At 44.4% G+C, this 18581-nt stretch overlaps 1 protein-coding gene across 13 annotated transcripts in view; it reads right to left on the bottom strand.

Annotated features, from left to right (window-relative positions):
* Nucleotides 1-790: 790 nt before the first annotated feature.
* The window catches only part of rapgef2b (Rap guanine nucleotide exchange factor 2b), a 106979-nt gene continuing 89188 nt past the window's right edge, over nt 791-18581 (bottom strand). For 7 of the 13 annotated variants that reach the window (XM_086158053.1, XM_086158059.1, XM_086158055.1 and 4 more), the window contains 16 exons: nt 17504-17612; nt 17119-17395; nt 16392-16549; nt 15548-15562; nt 14879-15119; nt 14394-14777; nt 13940-14151; nt 13696-13819; nt 13217-13240; nt 11679-11902; nt 11143-11310; nt 9293-9442; nt 7127-7328; nt 6504-7018; nt 5246-5661; nt 791-3686 (listed from right to left, as the gene is read on the bottom strand). In XM_086158053.1, coding sequence (XP_086014179.1) covers nt 5294-5661; nt 6504-7018; nt 7127-7328; nt 9293-9442; nt 11143-11310; nt 11679-11902; nt 13217-13240; nt 13696-13819; nt 13940-14151; nt 14394-14777; nt 14879-15119; nt 15548-15562; nt 16392-16549; nt 17119-17395; nt 17504-17612 — 3171 coding nt within the window. In that variant the 3' untranslated portion in view covers nt 791-3686; nt 5246-5293. The remainder of the gene's footprint in view (nt 3687-5245; nt 5662-6503; nt 7019-7126; nt 7329-9292; nt 9443-11142; nt 11311-11678; nt 11903-13216; nt 13241-13695; nt 13820-13939; nt 14152-14393; nt 14778-14878; nt 15120-15547; nt 15563-16391; nt 16550-17118; nt 17396-17503; nt 17613-18581) is intronic. The other 6 variants (XM_086158054.1, XM_086158057.1, XM_086158066.1 and 3 more) reach the window with 4 other exon arrangements.

Genomic DNA, 18581 nt, shown 5'->3' with positions numbered 1-18581 from the left:
TCAAATCCTAAAACCTAACCGGGGATTATAAATTGATTGGAGAGATTAATTTAGCCATATCCCACAGAAAGATTTATAGTGATAGTTCAGTTAATAGTTGAATTAAGTGAAGGACCAGCTAATCCATCAATTAATCCTGAGATTAAACAGCACAGCGTTACGATGTATTAGCAATTACACGAGATGAAAAGACTTCTAGAATCAATGTTTATATCACCCAATTCAAAATCAGGTTATGAATAAAAATGTTAGCATAACTGCTAATGCGATCCAAAATATGGGATCTAGAAGTTCGTTGTTTTTAACTTGGATATTCAAAAAAAACACATGAGCCTACATAGGGTTTGCACTCCTGCTGGGGATGTGCATATTCATGATAGTATACAGAGAAAAAAAAAAAAAAGAGGAAAAAAATGAATATAATTTAATACTGCTGTTATTATCCTGCTAGAAGTGACTGTTTTCTTTTCTCCTTTCTCCAAACACGAAGCTGCGGTTACCACAAGTAAAACCACAAGCCAGACTGATCCTTGCAGCTCTGGAAAACAACACAACACAACATAACAAGTCAATAACAACAAGTACAGACTTCAATATCTTTTTTTTTTTATTAAGTCTGACACCGGTCAGATAGAAAAGTATGAGAGTTACACTTTTCAAGTTACTTCCATGACTTGTGCAAACACTAGACGGTATCTGGAGGGAAAATCCTCTGGGGGAGGGGAGGGGGGTCTGAAAGGAAACACATTGAAATGCAGAAGAAAGGAATAAGTGCATTTAAACCTAGGTGTTGAATCTTTATGCAGTATTTATTGATTCCCAGCTTCATATAAACTGGATGTTGAGGCATAAACATAGTACATTTGAACAAAAATATAACCGATATTTACAATTATTGTATTAAAAATACAAAAAAAACAACTGATACATACTCCGCCAATTGTCTTTTTAAAAGACATACAGGTCAAAGTAGTATGAGAAAAGAATGGGAAAGAAAAAGAAGATCATCACCAGCTAAATGTACGTTTCTCACTGACATCACACATCAAACAGAGTAGCAGATCTACCCACTACACTTATCTTTATGCTTGTACATTTTTGTGCAATGTTTTGTTTTTCGAAAGAGGACACGGCCCACTAATATGCACATTATCTTCAAAGTTGAATGAAAGTGAATGATGCATGTCACCACTGTATTACAAACAAATTATTAACAATCTATCGGCAGCTGTTACAAAAACAAAAATATAACCAAAAAAAAAAAAAAAAAAAAAAGGAAATTAGTGTGTAGTCACAGAACACAGTGGAAAACACTGCACTCATTCATCTTTTTCTCAGTCTGTAGTTTTCAAGACTGATCAATGTGATCAGTGCGACTCAGTGATCGAAGGAAACGAAAACAAAAAAAAAAAAACAAAAAAAAAAATCAAATTCACAATTGAGTCTCAAAATCGTTCTGATTGGCAGCCTCGAAACGAAAAGGACCTTACTTCATAGGTCGACTCTCCCACCAAAGTCGCTTCCAGGTAAGCAGGACACGGCAAAGTGGGGGCAGAGAGGGTGGCGGGCGGGCGGGGGGGGGCGTTGGCGGCGTGGGCTCCGGGTCGGCGCCGTGACCGCCCGGCCCATGTCTCAGCGGGGAGGGAGGATGCAGCGACAGGAGGGTGAGTCCGGTGGCGCGTTGGCATCGGAAGGGTTGCCGGGTCACTTTGTGTGTGTGTGTGTGTGTGTGTAACGCCATTGTCTTGTACTGTCTTTAAATAGCAGGGCGGGGGTGTAAGAGGGGGAGGGGGATCTTGAATAAGGCATTTCACTCCACTATTGCGTGATTCAAGACTGATCGGTGACGGGGCCAAACTTGCAAAGAAATAAAGAAAAATGCAGTCATGGCACGGTAAGGCGCTTCGGACATTCACACAAAGTGGCAAACGGTCGAGATGGAACGAAGCTGAATCAGAGTAGACGGATACTTTGATTCTGAGGGTGTGTTTTTCTTATGACTCTGTACAAGAGCGTGTGTTTTGTTGTTGATGTTGCTTTTTTTTTTTTTAAAACTGGAAATAGAGCCACGTGATAAGACGTGTCAGCAGCTCTGAGCGACAGCGGCGAGGAACAGCGGGAGGTTGCTGATGGTTACCAGTCTGATGAGTGTGTGTGTGTGTGTGTGTGTGTGTCCTCATCCCAAAGGTGGAGTCAAGAAGCAACATATTTAAAAATGTCAGAGTTCAGGGTTTGTTTACTGTCGTTTTTTTCCTTCTTCTGGATGCAGCGCTCACTCCTTTGCTGCTGATTGGGGGAGTTTCTACGAAGACGCGGGTGAAAGTTGTGCCAACAACGTCGAGAGATTGATTAGATTTGGAGGGTTGGGGGTGAAAATCCAAGGGTTTGGTTCCCTTGACTTCGGCTCCTCGTGCGAGTTTGGTACAACCACAGAAGCAAAACGAAAAAAAACAAAACAAAAAAAAAACACCGTATCTTTGCAGAGTTTTGTCTTTTACAGCAGGAGGTCAAATCACCTCTGTGCTTTTTGATCAATATATTCTTTTTAAATTGTTTTTCTGTGTATGCGATATCGCCTTCAGTCCAGGAAAAACAAAAGAGTCGGGGGGGCTGAAGGCGCCGGAGGAGCTCCGGGGTCGGGGGCGTTAAGATACGGTTCGCACATACCCTGGTATCCAGGCCAAAATGTCCGTGAAAGAGCTGGGATTGTGCTGAAAGTGCCATTTCCTTTTTTTTCCATTTTTTTTTTTCATTTTATTCTTACTTTTTCTTAAGAAATAATAAAAATGTTGTGTGTCTGTGTGCATGTTGGTCGTCCTCGCTGAGCTCTCCTCCAACACTTGATACGTTCTCACATGTGAAACATGATAATACTGAATTAATAGTTCAAAACACTTGAGAAGAAGGGGGTTATTTTAAGACCAGGAAGACAGACTCGGATTTCTCAATCCCGCTTCCCGGAGTGCAATCAGTCAAAGGAAAAGAAAAGGAAATCTTGCGGTGAGTCGAAAATGAGCCCCCTTGCCCGTCCCCTCCCAACAGCCTGTCTCGCTGATGTTTTCAATTTGTTCTTTTCATTTTCTTTTTTTTTTTTTTTTTATCTATTGATTTTTATCCTTTTTTCTTTTTTTTTTTTAGAAAGTAGAAAATGACAAAGTGCAGATGAAGCTCAACACGTCATGATGCTGTTGTGTCACCGGGTGGATCTGGAGGGGGTTGTATTTAGGGGTCCCCCACCACCACCCGGGTTCAGAGGGGGCGCTCCCTTTCTTCTTTTTCTGGCGGCGACATTTAGGCGTTTTTTTTTTCAGGCGGGGCGCGGCTGGGTCACCCCCTCCTCCCCCCCCCGACACCGGTAAAATTTTTCCTCTTTCCAAAGTGCCAGGCGTTTTGTCATCGTCTTTCACCTTCTCTCATCTCTTCTTCTTCTTTTTCACAGTATACTTTTTTTTTTTTTTTTTTTAAACGCATGCAGGGTCATCGGAACCCCCCATGATGCTTTAAGGCAGGGGAGGGAGACGAGTGGGAGGGAGAGCCGAGCAGAGGAGGCAGGCACGTACGTAACGGATGATGAATCTATTGGTCTGTCTCTGTAATCCTGCCCCCTCACCCAACCAGGGGGACTTCAAGTTACTGCAGAAGGACACCTGCCGCCGTCCCTCACACCGCTGACACCTGTTCATCGTCTGTTGAGAGAAAGGGGGGGGGGACACAGCGTCAGAGGATGCACCGTATTTCCGAGAGACGCCGCCGTAAAACACGGATGCATCCGTGCATCTGATATGAGCTCCATATTCGCCAATAGAATGGATATTGTCGCAGAAACAAAACGGGAAATTAGACTTTAGCTTCATTTGGCTGCCGTTGAATAAATCAAAGAGGGATCACAAAAAGAAGACAAATCTAAAGCAATGAGCTCATAGAATATACCCGTTCAGCCTGTTTTAACCGGTAACTATCTTTGCGATGGTTCGGTCCATTCTTTAACCATTAATGGCGCTCTCTGTGTCGAGAACTTGTTTGTTAGTTTAACGACAGACTTCTAACTAGGATTGTGGAACCGTGTTTATAGCTATTATGATCTTGGCCCGTGATAATGTGGACTTTCTTTTGTATTTGTTGTCTTTCACTCCTCTCTTATTTCGGTGGAAACTAAAAAAAAATGATTTTTTAAATTTTTTTTATTATCTTAACAAAAAGTCGCTGTATACCATGTTTTTTTTGTTTAATCAGGGCAAAATTAAATACCCTCTCCAGACCAAGAGCAAACGAAATAGTTCATCAATATTTCACCACTTTGAACGCTATCAAATCCGGAACAAGAATCCACTCCATCGGACGACAGAGGGAACGGCGGCTACGAATTTTTGAACTGGAAGAACAAAAGATGAGTCTTTCGTTTCCTCTGACACCGCTGGCGGTGTTAAACGCAGATGCTAGCTAATTCCTGGGTATCTACGACAACCGCCTGCTGAGCAGACAGGCCACACAAACACACACACACACACACACACACACACACACACTTCATCCATTCTATCCGTGTGTTCCAAACCGTTCTTCGCTGCGCATGTCACTGAACTGCAGTATGATTATTAAAAAATACAAAAAAAAAAAAAAGCTTTTCATTCACCCTTGAAGAGAATACCGGCGAGTTTTTTGACTCTTCTAATCACCAAACAAACTTCACAAACTACTATCTGATCACTCGGCGTTACTGGACACGAGCGACGCAACAGCAACCCACTGGCCGTCCGTGGCGAACACGTCCGAGCCAGGTGCTGCTGCCGGAGGATGGAGGTGCACGTATTTGGTTGCATGGCGGTGGTGGTGGTAGGGGTGGGTGGGATCTGCTGATGGATGTGTGAGACGGTGAGGTGGCGGGTGGAGGAGCACGATGCGTGGTGGCAGAGAGGGATGCGAGTTTCCGTCTTGCCGCTGTGACTCATGCATGACGGCTGGTTCACCTGCGAACGTCCCACTCCAAACCAACAATTCCCAGCGTCCATTCGGTTGGATTTTTACGTCTTTTGTTTTTTTGTTTTAAATCGTTTCATCGTTTTTGGCTTTGGTGATCACTGGGAGATAGAATTGTACTTTGGAATGGGGCAGATCTTACAAGTGCTGTGGGAGGTTGTGTGAAGGAATGGTTTCAGACTCAGTCCAAGTGTGTGTTCCATTTTTTTAGCATGCAGGGTCATTGAAGAGGAGAGAAAGGGGGGCAACCTGAGAAATGAGTTTTTACCTGCCTCGGGGAGAGGGGCCCTGCCTTTAAACCCCCGTACACACACTCTCACGGTCTGGGAGTCTCAGGTGTATGCTGAGCCACTGGCTTCCTCACATCCACTAGTTTGGAAGACAAGGACTCACCCTCCTCTTCCTCCTCGGCATCTTGCTCCTCGGCTGGTGAGCGAGTGCTCTGGGCGCCGCCGGCCCGCTGTTTGGCCCCCTGATGGACCTGGTGGGAGTCTGGCGACTGTGAGACCATGCGTGAGCGCTGCAGAGCTGTGGTGTAGTCTGGTGGCCGGCGGCCCGAGTGGGTCGCTGTGGACGTGGGGACAGACGGGGCCGGGTGCTGCCCTTCGGCGTGGTCGGAGATCGTCAATGCGGTGTAGCCGGGGGGTGTCGGGGGGGGCTCGCGGTAACGTCCTTCTTTTCTTGCTAAAGTTTCACAGCAGAATGAGAAAAAAAAAAAAACATGAAAATATTTGAAATGACTTTTTATAGGAATCATACAGCAAGTGTGCTTGTGAACGGGCACTAGGGGGAGCTCAAGTCAAATGGAATGGTAAATCACTTCAATCGTTGTGTGGACGGATATTGAACCGAAGTTTCATTTCAAAAACTGGACCCTAATGAAAAAATGTAAAATAATATAGCTAAAAAAAAACAACACATTTTTAATATGCTATACAATTAAACTTGTCAATATACCACTCTACTTCCAAGAAAGTTTGGAAAATACTAAAGACCTCTGCTATTTTTACCCAAAATGTTTTTTATCACAGTTCTGCAATCTATACAAATAATGTAAACTGATTTGTAGCAGCCAGGTTTAATGTTTGTATTTTTGCTATGAAGGCAAGACAGATTTTGATATATATGTGTGTGTGTGTGTGTGTGTGTGTGTGTGTGTGTGTGTGTGTGTGTGTGTGTGTGTCTGTGTGCGCACAATGCTGCTGATACACCTGTGTGTTTTTGCGACTGGTTGAGTCAACATGCTTGGAACACGAGGCAAACAAAGTGCTCACTCATATTGTTTGGACTCGTTTCTGTCCGTGACAAAAGGGACTAAAGGTCCGGACATGTTGCCAGCTAGTTCGCGAGCTTTTTGGTATGACGCTAGCGATGTGTGACCAAAAAAAAACAAAAACCCTGTAGGATGTAGAGCAACTTGAGAAAAGACTTGACGTGTTTGATGCAAAGGCTGCAGCGTTGACAGGAGAAAAGACACGTGACTGGATGAGGGTTGTTACTGAGGAACGGGAGCAGCGGATACTCACAGAGCAGCGCTTTACCCCCGGCGGTGATGGGAGACGGCGAGGGCCGGCCCAGCTGCTTGGCCTCTTCTGATCCGGTAGACGTGATGCTACTTGTCTCCGGGTCAGTGTTGACGTCCTTCCCTCCTCTACGTTTAATGGTGCCGGTGTCACCCTCGGAGTCCTCCCCCCAATATGCCGCTGAGGATGAGGAGGAACTGGCGGACGCCCAGCTCCCCCGAGCCTGAGCCGCCCACAGCGCAGCAGATCCACCTAATAAGGCCTCTGGTCCCCCGGCGGGGAGTCCCCCGATTCCTCCGCTGAAGGCCAGGGTCTCCCAGCTGCGTCCCTGCTGCATGGTCTGGATGTTGTCGTGGGAACCGGAGGAGCAGGAAGTCCAGGAGCCTCGGCCGCTATCCGCGGCATCGAGGGAAACGCGATCACCCTGATCCTGAGTCAGCTCCTCTGAGCTGGGCGAGGAAAGCACCGTAGGGCAGCCGGTGTAGATGCCCCGACAGTCCTGCATGGACGAGTAGGACCTGTTTCGGGAGGAGAACCGAGACGGGAAGTTACTTGGAGCTCAGATCCATCGCGGCGCTCGCCGCGGAAAGGAAAAGAGACAACTCGAAATGTTCAAGTCTTCCCACCCCAGGCTGTACTGGTCGGGGTCGGTGGTGGCTCTTCTCTCCAGTCGCACACCCCCGAGCTGGGGGTCCCCGATTCCCCCGGAGTGACGGAGCCTCCTCTCCTCTTGGGCCATGTCGAAGGAGAAGTTACTGACTAGACTGGAACGCGAGGAGATCTCACTGTGACCTGAGTCCGAGTAGGCGTCTCCCATCCGGTTATAACCTGGAGGGGGAGAATAATGGGGATGCAATACTTATATGTGGACCATTTCAACATTACAGCAATTGTTAATATTACATTTACATGACAAGTCACCATATCATAGACCCTCCCAACACCCTGGCAGTTATATTTGGAAACTCTCCACAGGCCATTAGAACTGGAGAAGCCTCTGGGATGACGGGTGGAACATCTTCAAGTGAAGAAATGCAAGTCCAGTTGCCACGACAAGAAGATTTCGACAAGAATTCACCATGACCTGGAGGACTGAGAACCTCCAGGGTCAACTGGCATTTCTCTTTACTAATTTAAAGTATGATTGAAATGCTGACTAGACTAGACTAGAGGTAAACTTTCTGTGTTTTCATCCCTATCAAGCTAGCTGAAAATGAAACAACAACGATCCATATCATGATTTGGACAATAAAAATTAGATCACATGTTCCCAAGGGGGGAAAAAAAAACATGATCGGATTTAACTGACGTTGGGTATGTATCAAGATATTCGGCGCCTCTATCGTCAACCGGTCTGAACATCACCCGCTACAAGAAGAAGTACAGGTGGGTCAAAATACTTTCTTATCCACGCGTTTTATCTCAGTCCGTCTTTTGCAAAAAGAGATCACACGCAAACTGCAGGGATGAGCACAGCGCGTGGTTTCCAAATCCACCGAGTGTTTTTTTTTTTTTCTGGATAACTGCTTTGGATTTTGTTCACTGAAACAGCGGTTTACGACGACACTCCCGGCTTTCAGCACGACACCAAAGAGTGTGGAAAAAGTTTGGGTAATGAGAGCCGTGGGGACGGTGAATTGAGAATCTGATGCCATGAAAGTATAGCCGGATCATTAGCGCCGACAGCTGACACACAGGAAGTGCATGTTTCCTGGCTCTCCCGGAATCTCTCGCTGCGGCATTGAACAAACAGGAGCTCAGATTTGGATTTCCTTTCGTTTTTTTTTCTTTTTTTGCTGACAATTGATATAAATTGCCCGTACGAACGGTTCGTAAATCTCGTGATTCAAGATTGCGTTATATGAAAAAGTCAAGGGAGCTTTTATAACAGACTCATACAGACATCCAAAAGCTAACCACATCTGCTTTATATGCGGTTGCAATGATTTCTGACTACAAGTGAACTTCAGAATCGCCATCTTAATGTTGAGACGGCATCCAAGAGTTCCCTTTTTTTTTCCAATGAGTATTTATGAAAATAATGCAAAAATGTAGAATGCTTTAGTAACAGCAGATGAAAAGGCAGCTTGGTCTGATGAGCCTGCACTTTCACACTGCAGCCTCTGAACTACAGGCGCAAAGGAAATCTTTGAGGAATCTCTGCCTGTCCTAAAATCTTAACTAGGAATTTCTGCCATCCTTTACACTCGTTTGTTCCATGTAACTTGACGGAGTTTAGCAATCCGAATACCAGGGTGACAGCAAAAGATGTTACGCAGGCTCACATAAATGTATAATTCGATGGGTCTTTTCAGGAAAACATAATAAAACATAGTACAACGTAAGAAAACATTTTGGATAAGTCAAGTGTCTGGTTTTAAAGGCCGCGAGTTTCTGGGCGTAACTGGACATGTTTTTACCTCGTGCTGTAAACAGTCCTCCGAACGGCTGAGTGACTGCAGCAGGAAGTGTCTGAAAGGCTAACTTTACCAGGCTAACAGGCTAACAATAACAAATAGTAGTAGGAAATTTTACTGTTTATACAATTTCCCACTATTATCTATTATTGTTATGTTTCACTTGAAACTCTAGCACAACAATTTCCTTCGGGACAAATAAAGTTGTTCTTATTCTTATTCCTTTTCTTAAGTACTGCAGTTTCTTGCTTAATGATTTACTGGCGACAGACCCCGCAGTGCACGATGTCAACCAGCTGGTGGCGCTTGAAGCAGGCCGAGAAAGACTACAAAAGAGCGCGTAGAGTGTTGCTGGAAGGAGTATAATTGGCTTACCCTTCTTGGGTGAGCTTTGCGGGGAGGTAGGAGGGGAAGAAAGCTGGGAGGAGGCGTTGGACACTGTGTCCTCTGGCTGCCTCCGATGCCTGTCACCCCCTTCTTCTGACAGAGACAGGATCTTCTTCAGAGACTGGGGCGAACTGGTGCCTGAGGACATTTGCAAGGAGATGAGCGCGAATTAGCGGCAGGAACGCTGCCATTCCCCGAGGATATTGGCCTGCTAAGCTGCTTTGTCTGGGATGGCTGAAGTTGCTTGGTGCCAGACCGGCTCTAGATGGCAGCACTGTCGTGCAAGAATCTGGCAGGGGGCCGTCGCTTCCCCTGGCCGCAAATAACAGGATGAGGAGGAGAAAACAAGGCAGGGGTGGTTTGTAAGGACGAGTTATCCCTCATTCCGGTCGGCCCGTGACCGTTGAACAATAGATTTCCGACTAAAGCAACAACTGCTTGAAAGCAAAGATTTAGGATCACGGCAACAAGATGAATAGAGTTGGATGCTGCAGCTTGACAGCAAGTGGGTTACTCTCACGGTGTTATTTCATAGTCTCTGGGAAAATAATGGCGATCCTCCTCACATCAAGATTATACTGTAAAAAATACAACGTTATATCATGCCTTCTAACTGTCTACACACGTGTTCAGACTTTATAAACATGCATATCTGACATGAACCATGTAATGGTTTCGTAAAGCCTTATACTCCCAGCAGCACAATAACTTTGAGATATGGTGACATTAAATCCAAAACAAAACAGGGATGTCTGCAAAGCAAACTCATGGACTTCTAGAGGTACTCCTCAAACAAATAAAATATGGTGAAAATGCTTAATATTATACCACAAAATTTCAGAAAGTGAAACCCATATACGATATAGATTCATGTGTCATGTACAATGACACATTGCTGTCATTTCCACTCACTCAGTACATACTTTACAGAAGCCTGACATTAATGCTTAAAAAAAAATATATATATTTTTTTTCAATAAATCTAATGTATCATTCTAATTTTCAAAAAGACTCAACTTTGGTTTTCATTATCTGTGAGCCATAATCATCCAAATTTCAAGGAATAAAGGCTTGAAATATTTCACGCTAAGTGTAATGATTCTCTATAATGTATGGGGCTTTCACTTAACGAAATGAGTGACACAAAATATTGAACTTTTTGACAATATTTCTATTTTTTGGGATGAGCCTGTAATGTCCATCCGAATAATGTTACTAATATAAATACTATATACTTCTTCATATCCCTCACTGAAACATGAAAGCTGAGGTTCATTGACAGTTAAAATGTAAAATTTTACATAGAAAACTTTCTGAGGGTTGATTGGGTTCTTATGGTTTAGTCACAGTACAAGGAGTAGAAAAAAAAACTCTTAATATATACTCTAATATAGAACCTTTAAAAGCGGCTAAAAGGATAATTAGGTAAAGAAACTACACAAACAATAAAACATTCTTTCTGCTCTTTTGTATTGAGAACTTTTCATCTGACGCTATGGTTACGTTTTTCTAATTTCTTAGGAATCATACTTCTGTGCATTTATTTGAGACATTTAATTTAGTTTTGTGAGTCCAAGTTCTGAGTCAGTCCCTGCTAACTGACTGAAATGGTGGAATAAGTAGCTTTTAAACATTGGGGATAAATTTGAGCTGTTGTGCTTGAATGGATGGCAAAATAAGCGGTTAAAAAAAAAGGGGGGGGGGGGAATTGATCAGGCTCTACACGATCATGGTGAAAACAAACCATCAGCACCTTTTTACGAAACACAGTAAGTTTAATTTGGGCACCTTCCTCAGCACAAAGTACAGCGATTTATGCGCCTCATTCGTTCTCTTACCAAAAGGTGGCAGATCCTTGACTGGCACTTTCTTTCGGGAGGGGTAAAGGGCTACGGCGGGGACCTGGAGGGCCTGGTTTCCTTTGGCCAGCTGGCCCCTCTGTTGGCTAGCAGCTCTGGACACCACCGGGGAGGTGTCTGGTCGCTTCCCACCGGCATTTTTGGGCACTGAGCGAGAGAGTCCGGGTGGGGAGGAGGTGAGACACATCCGGTCAATTTAGGAATCAGACTTTCACTCGAGGGTGCGGGAAAACAAATACTACAGAAAATTCAAAACGGGCATTAACAACGGGGGGGGGACAGCCTCGGCTACGGTGATTTTAATCCCGGCTGTTGAAGTTTCGGAGCAGCCCCACCCTGTCTGCTCCCAGGGTTTGAGTCCTGGGAGCATACATGTCTTTACAAGTAATATGTCCAAAAAGCTCTCTGCCTTGTTTTGACATTTTTCATTAAAGCATTCCTCTGCATTCCAAAAGACACTATGGAAGATTATGGCGCGGATCATTTTCACACACGTTACTATACGACCGACTCACGTGTACTGATGGAGGGTTCGCACTGTAGCGAGAGCGTCTGTAGGCTCTCCTCGTTGGTTTCCAGGCTGAGATTGGACAGGTACTGTTTGACCTTCCTGGCCATCTGGGCGTCCTCGTAAAGCTTTTTGGCATTCAGGAAGGAGCTGCGTCGCACCCGTTTCTTGTGGCCACCTGTCTGAGTCACGTCGAGCACGGCCGCGTTGGTGCTGCCCTGACTTAGGGACCTGCTTGCACGTACAGGCGCCCGAGCAGGAATGAGCACAAAAACACAAGACGGGTGCATATTTGCAACCAAACACGGAAAGAGACACACAAACACAGAGAAGGGAAGGACAAACAACATTAATATATGAATTATATTTTCCGAACTAACATACGTTCAAGAGCATTTTTATAGCTGGACCTACGGGACAACAACTGGTTGTATTACTGTACACTTATTAAAACATGCAAAGAGCAGCATTGAGTTCTCGCTGTTACTTCGGAACATTCCAGAAATTCCAGCAGACAGCGAAGGGGGCTGAGGGTTGATGGTTTCATTTAAATAACAGGGGAGTAAAAAGCGGGAGGTTTTACTAGAGTAACATGGTCATAATTTACATTTCTGTGGCTGGAATCATATCGGGTCGTAGTAGAAGTGTCGCTTGCATGTGGTCCGACACCCACACTGCTGTTTCGGTGAATAAATGCCCATTGGGTGGGGTCTTCGATGAGGCGGCTTGAAAATGGTTTAAAATTGTTTTGTTTTTTTTTTTCCTCTCACACTGTAATTTCATCTAAAATATATTTTACGCATAACTTGATATCACATGTCAAAGATTGAGCTCTTATACTTACCAAAAGGAAAAAAAAAATGTTGATAAGAGATATGGATTGGGTAAATTCAAGTTTTAATGCCCGGTTTCTTTGCTACTCGCCAGATTATGCAATACCTTACCTTAAAACAGAGGTGGATAAATCCTTCTGTTTTCAGGTTGATGTACCTCCATGCATTTCCTTTAAGGGGTCAGTGTGCACTACAGTCCCATTTCACCACAAAAATGTAAAGCATGATGAATAAAATAGACTATATCGGCCACCTGAGGCTGTTTGGATTCTGAGACAAAACCCCCAGAGATGGACTAAATTCTGAAACCTGACTTGCATGCATGTTGTTAAACAAAACAGCGCAATACAGAAGGTCACGTTTGCTAAAGCAAGCCTGGATTCCTGCATCCACAATGACTGGTTGCATGTTCAAGATAATCAAAAAAAGGGATAGAGCGAGGATCTTAATACCATGAGTGTATTCATAAAGTGGATATAGACTGTTTTTGTTTTTCAATTATAAGAAAAATTTATTATAGGATTATTCAAATACTCCAGTAGATTGTTGTGTTTTGCAAAGTGACCTTATTTCATGCGCCAAACTTTCCATGGGATCAAGCAATGTTAGTGGGAACCCATTAACGTTCAAGGAAAATAAAAGCAGGCAAACTGACCAGAGGGTGCAGGCAGGGTAAAAAGGGGTTTGGGGGGGCTGGGCTCACCAAACTTACCCTAAACTTCTCCATTTCTTCTTCCTAAGGGGTTGGTGCCACGGACAGAGACGCATGGGGACAGAGGGTGGATGAGTAGAGAGAGAAAGAGACAAAGCTTAGGACAGGAAAGACCACCAAGATCACCAAAGAGAAGCAATTCCACCATAGCAACAAGTGAAAGTCAAGAGGAGAGGACATCAAATGAAAACACCACTAGGAGGCGATGTCATTAGACAGACACACTGACGGGAGCGCAGTGGTGCATGTTTTGTGTTTACACAATGTGTAAAAAGGGAAATAGATGCCAAAGGGAACAGCTGCCTTAAAGCGAAGCGTGATGCAGATTTTTTTTTATTTTTTTTTTATTGTATTTTTTTTGGTTTCTATGCGAACCCACTAACCCCAGACAGTCTGGTAGTGCAGTGCTGACCGAACCTAAAGACTCAGCAGACAGAAACTCATCCGACATATGACGTCGTTTCCGAACAATTCAATACCTGGTCCTAAACATAAGCGCCGGGTCCATGTTAACGGACGCCATGCGACCGACGTGACGTATTTCTTTGGCGATCATCCTCAGCTTCTCAAAGTTCACGAGTCCGTCCACCTTTGAGTCATTGCCTAAGGATTTTTTGACGAGAAGGGGACAAAAAAAAAAAAAACACAAATTCAAATCAAACACATCGCAGGTGAGATCATGTTTTTTTTTTCCACACACAGACTTTTAAGTTGATGCCACACCTTCGTGGAGAAAAGTGAGGTCCTTCTTGATTACGGGAAATAGCGGGATGATTGGTGGCTGCAGGTTCTGATTGTTGAGGACATTTCTATACTTGGCCATATTCCTAGAGGGATCGAAGAGGTCCTGCAGGTCCCCGAACAGCTTCTCATACTTGCTGGGTAGCTTCTCCCATGTTCCCCTTAGTCTAGACACCGGAGCTAGGTTCAGACCGCTGCCAAAAAAACAAGAGAGCCTTTCAGTGTGTTTGCACTTAATTAAATCATGTGAGTGTTTGTGAGGCCGCTAAATAGAATAGAATAGATTGGAGTAGAAATTGTCAAACCCGAAAGTTATCCTTTGCCAGAAGGATCTAAAATTACAATCCACCATCGGCATTTGCAAACCTCGTATGCACCTGTGCAGCAAAATGTTTGTTTTTCTTTTGAGACAAACATCAAGATGTCCTTGTCTCACCTGATGATGGCAAACATGGAGTTGAAGTTCTTGCACTCGCGACAGTGCAGCGCAATCTTGATGAAGTGTTTGATGGTTTTCATGCGTTTGAGTTGGTTGGGCTCCCGTGTCACCTCCGTGGCCACCCAGAAGGTCTCGTGGTTGATGGCCTCCTCGAAGCGCTTGAGGCTGGCCGAGCCCATCTTGGAGCGGAGCTTGAACAGATCGTCGATATATTCCGTGGGCTCGATGGCGCAGAAAAGTTCGAAGGCCCGCATGGAGAGCTGCGTGGCCACTTCCACGGTGCTGAGCTGCAGCAAGGAGATCTGGCCCTCTCGGAGGAGGTCCTGCGCATCCTCGTCCGAGCAAAGCGTCTCCGTCTCCATGTTGCTCTTTAGGTAGTATCTGATGATAGAGAATATGAATATGAGACAAAAGATAACAAACGGCTGTTTATATTCACAAAAGAATTTGATGTTAAGAGACTCAAATGAAGATGTAGCTACCGTCCACTGAGTTGTATCCTGTCTGCTAGCTTAGAGAGCTGATCTGGTAACCGCCGCTGCTTGATGACGCCCTCTGGTGTAACAGACACTTCGCACAACGAATAGGCTTCGGGTGCAGCAGTCAGGGCGAACTCCCTTATGGCCTGGGCCACCACCTCCTTCGCCGTGGTGTCCTTGCCGATCATGATATACCGTGACTGCTGGTCAGCCTTGAAGACTCGTAATACCTGGTCCGACATATCTGTCGAACAAACGCGCAAAACATTTACTCGACCGCTTCTTTTTTCACTGCACGGGACTGTGCTATTCAAATCGCGCCATCCGGATTTAAGAATAGCCATTATGCCATTCCAAAAAGGCAACACAACAGAATCAAGAGGAAATCAATCACTTCCTAATTAGTGATTAGTTGGATCAGAGACAGAGTTCCCGTCACAGTACCAATCACAGAACCCAAAATCACCATCACGAATAACGTGTGCCAACTGGAAGGAGAGGCCAGTGCAAATCCAGCATTGCGGAACTAAGGCATTTCTCAATTAGTGGTCACGAGCGTGAGCGGAGATTTATCGCTTGAAGCACAGCAGGTGATGGATGTCTAATACAGAGGCCACATTAACAAAGATGTGACTGTGCCAGGAGAGGCGGGATCACGGGAGAAGTACTCACTCAGTGTGACTGGCACTGGAGGAAGATAAACAACAAGCGTTTCAGACATGTTAATGGGAACGTAAAGATCGTATTTCTTTTCTGGCTCTACGTGACGAGTAGCGATATCGCGGCGCAGGCCAGTGCGATGATACATGCTGCCAAATTTGTCAAGAGGTTTCGCTCCCTCTCTGAGTAACTACCACTTTAGAGTCCCAGTAAATTTTACATCTAAGTAATGAAGTGCCTTGCCCCGATTAGAAATCGCACTTATCGATTTACAACCGAAAACATTTGCTCCCTTCCAGAAAATGAACGATCAGGGATATACACTTGTTGAAAAAATATCATTAGAGCGAGAGAGTGTAGAGTGAGACTTTGGACTCCACTGTAGAGTGGAGAGCAGCGTCTACTCAAGTAGATATAAATTAGCTGGGAAGATCACCTTGTATTAAAGTTCATAAAGAAACATAGCCATATTAAATGTTTTTTTTTTTCAGTAACATAAGATATTCTCCACGCAGCCTGGCCATAGTAAATATAACTGCTGATAATATAACTACTGATACTATAATTTAACCCAGTGGTCCCAAACCTTTATATCGGCGCGGACCGTTTGGTACGGTACACATAGATTGTTTATATTGTGACTATAATAATAAACCTGAATCCACTGTGTGGATCCACTATTTCCCCTTTGAAAAGAAACTTTCTGTCTGACGTCTGTTTTTTTACTCATTTTGCTAGCTTGTGGGTCACATTTTTGGCGCTCGAGCAACCGAGATGTAACAAAGAGATTCCAAAATAAAAGATTTTTCGAAATAAATCAGTGCTCTGCTCTTATTGTGACATGATGGAAACATACCTGGCTGGTTGTTGAAGTCCAGGATACGATGGTGGGACTGCAGGAGGTCTGGGTTTGAGGATGAGAGGTTGCCGCTGACAGGCAGCGCAGGCGGGATCTGTTTGGACTGTTTCAGTCCCACTATGCTGTCGTCCTGCGATTGGCCGACGCAAACGTCACTATGGAAACAGAAAGCGGAGTAACAGGAGGGTGAGACTAGAGTTCTGTAAACAGCAGACAGAGGGTGGTATTTGTGTTTGGCAGAAGTTGAGAGGCTGTGCGATCACTTGCTCACATTCAGGGAGAAACGCATTCACATTTCTAACTTGATACCGGCTGAAGAGTGTGATGACACACTCTCAACTAGGCCAGCGAGCAGAGATGCTCTTGCACTTGTATTGGCTGTTTTAACAACCTTTTCCAACTGTCGTCAGGAGCAAATGGCTAGAAAGCTAAAGCTGACCGCTAACAGCAAATTGTTCATCTCTCAGAGTGCAATCGGACTCGGTTATAGAAATTTCAGGTCTCAAATTGTTTCTCAAATCCAATTTCCAAGTAATAAATATGTGCTCAGCACATTCTCTGCATGGAATTTAACAGAATTTGAAACATGGAATGGAAAAACAAAATGCACATTTTTTTTGTCTGGGGCCCACAAAGAGCCGTCCATTTAATACAACCTTTACAATCAGACGGCAGCACGTTTTGTTTCGAATGTTGTGTGGACATTGTCATTTGTGCGTTTTACTTGTATGGTTTGGGCGGCAGGATGCTGGTGAGGGTCTTGTCGAAAATCTTCTTCAGCTTGTTGCGTCCCCCGACCGTGTTGGTCTTTGCCTTCTTGCTGACCTTCTCCAGACCCATGACCTGCTCCACGTCCACTGCCAGGTCGGGGATGGAATAACGGCTCGCCTTCTTAATATCTCCGATTTTTGGGAGGTGCGGTGCCCCGTTCTTCCTGTCGTGCTCGTCCTCGCCATCCAGGTCATGGTCCTGCTCTGGCCTGGTTAGTAACTCTTTAAACACTGGTAAAACAGAAATGTACCGGTTAGTCAACTATATCCCCAGAATGGCTGAAATGTGACGAATACTGCAGATTCAATACATAAAAACAGCTTCTCCAAACATCTTACCTAAAAGATTTGTTTTCACAGTTATAGACAAGTGAGTATTGTTCTTCAGAATCTCATTGGCTTTGCTGAGTTGGACATTCTCAAAATTCTGCCCATTAACCTCCAAGATCTGTGTGAAAAAGGGAGATTTAAAATCAGACGCGCTTCTTATTCAGTGTTTCAAAATCATGGGGAGAATGACACAAGTGAAATGGCACCCTGAAAAAAAATAACAAAAAAAAAAAGCTGTCTGACAACAATCAATCGAATTTAAACTCCTCAATATGCTGGAGAAAACCATGCAAATTTATTGGATTTTTACAATTTACCACTATTATTTATGTATAGAAAAAGTGGCATATAGGATTTTTTTCTCACCCCTTACCAGCCCTACCTTGATAAATATCAACTGAAGGAAACCACAGGTTTGGGGAAGTACATCTCAGTGAAATATAAGTGAAATCAACCCTGAGTGAAGTACAGTGACAAGTGGAGCTGCTTCAAATCTGAGGTGTGAGAAGCGACTAGATGCCGAACGTTTCCGAGAAACTTCCGCTTCACCGCTTCCGTTTTGAGAAAAACAGCTGTAGGGGGAAGTTCGGGCGTGAGATGACTTTACTTGCATCCAGAATCACAAGATGGTTTCAAGGATTAAGGGACTTTGCTTGAAGCTCCGCGGACTGCCGAGTGTGAAAATCTTTGGGAAGTGGAGTTGCGAGGAGAAAGCTGACACAGGCAGCTCCTGCGACTTGCGAGTTAAAATGACAACCGACCCCCCCCTACGAATATTCTCAATAGAGGATGGACTAAAATATTAAACCAATTTGTAGACTGAAGTGACTTCGTCATATCGTTGAGGCTTAAGAGCAATAAACCGCTGCCTTGCATTAACAGCCTCAAATGTTACAGCTTAGGATGAAGAGTCACAGATTGTGTGTTACAACAAGAATAGTGACTACACACTGCCTGAAAATACATTTATGTATCTCCATTAGGGAAGCAGGAGTGTTCCAACAGCAGTGCGTCAGTTGTAATTCAAAAAAATTGGTTGCCTTTTTATTAAAACACATTCATGATGAAATGTAAAATTCCCTGCCTC

Source organism: Fistularia commersonii, chromosome 13 (assembly GCF_037954325.1).
Source record: "Fistularia commersonii isolate RoL2024-O1a breed Wild chromosome 13, RoL_Fcom_v1.0, whole genome shotgun sequence".
Lineage (NCBI taxonomy): Eukaryota > Metazoa > Chordata > Actinopteri > Syngnathiformes > Fistulariidae > Fistularia > Fistularia commersonii.
The sequence above is the reverse complement of the archived record's forward strand: the minus strand, read 5'-3'. Positions and strand labels throughout refer to the sequence as shown.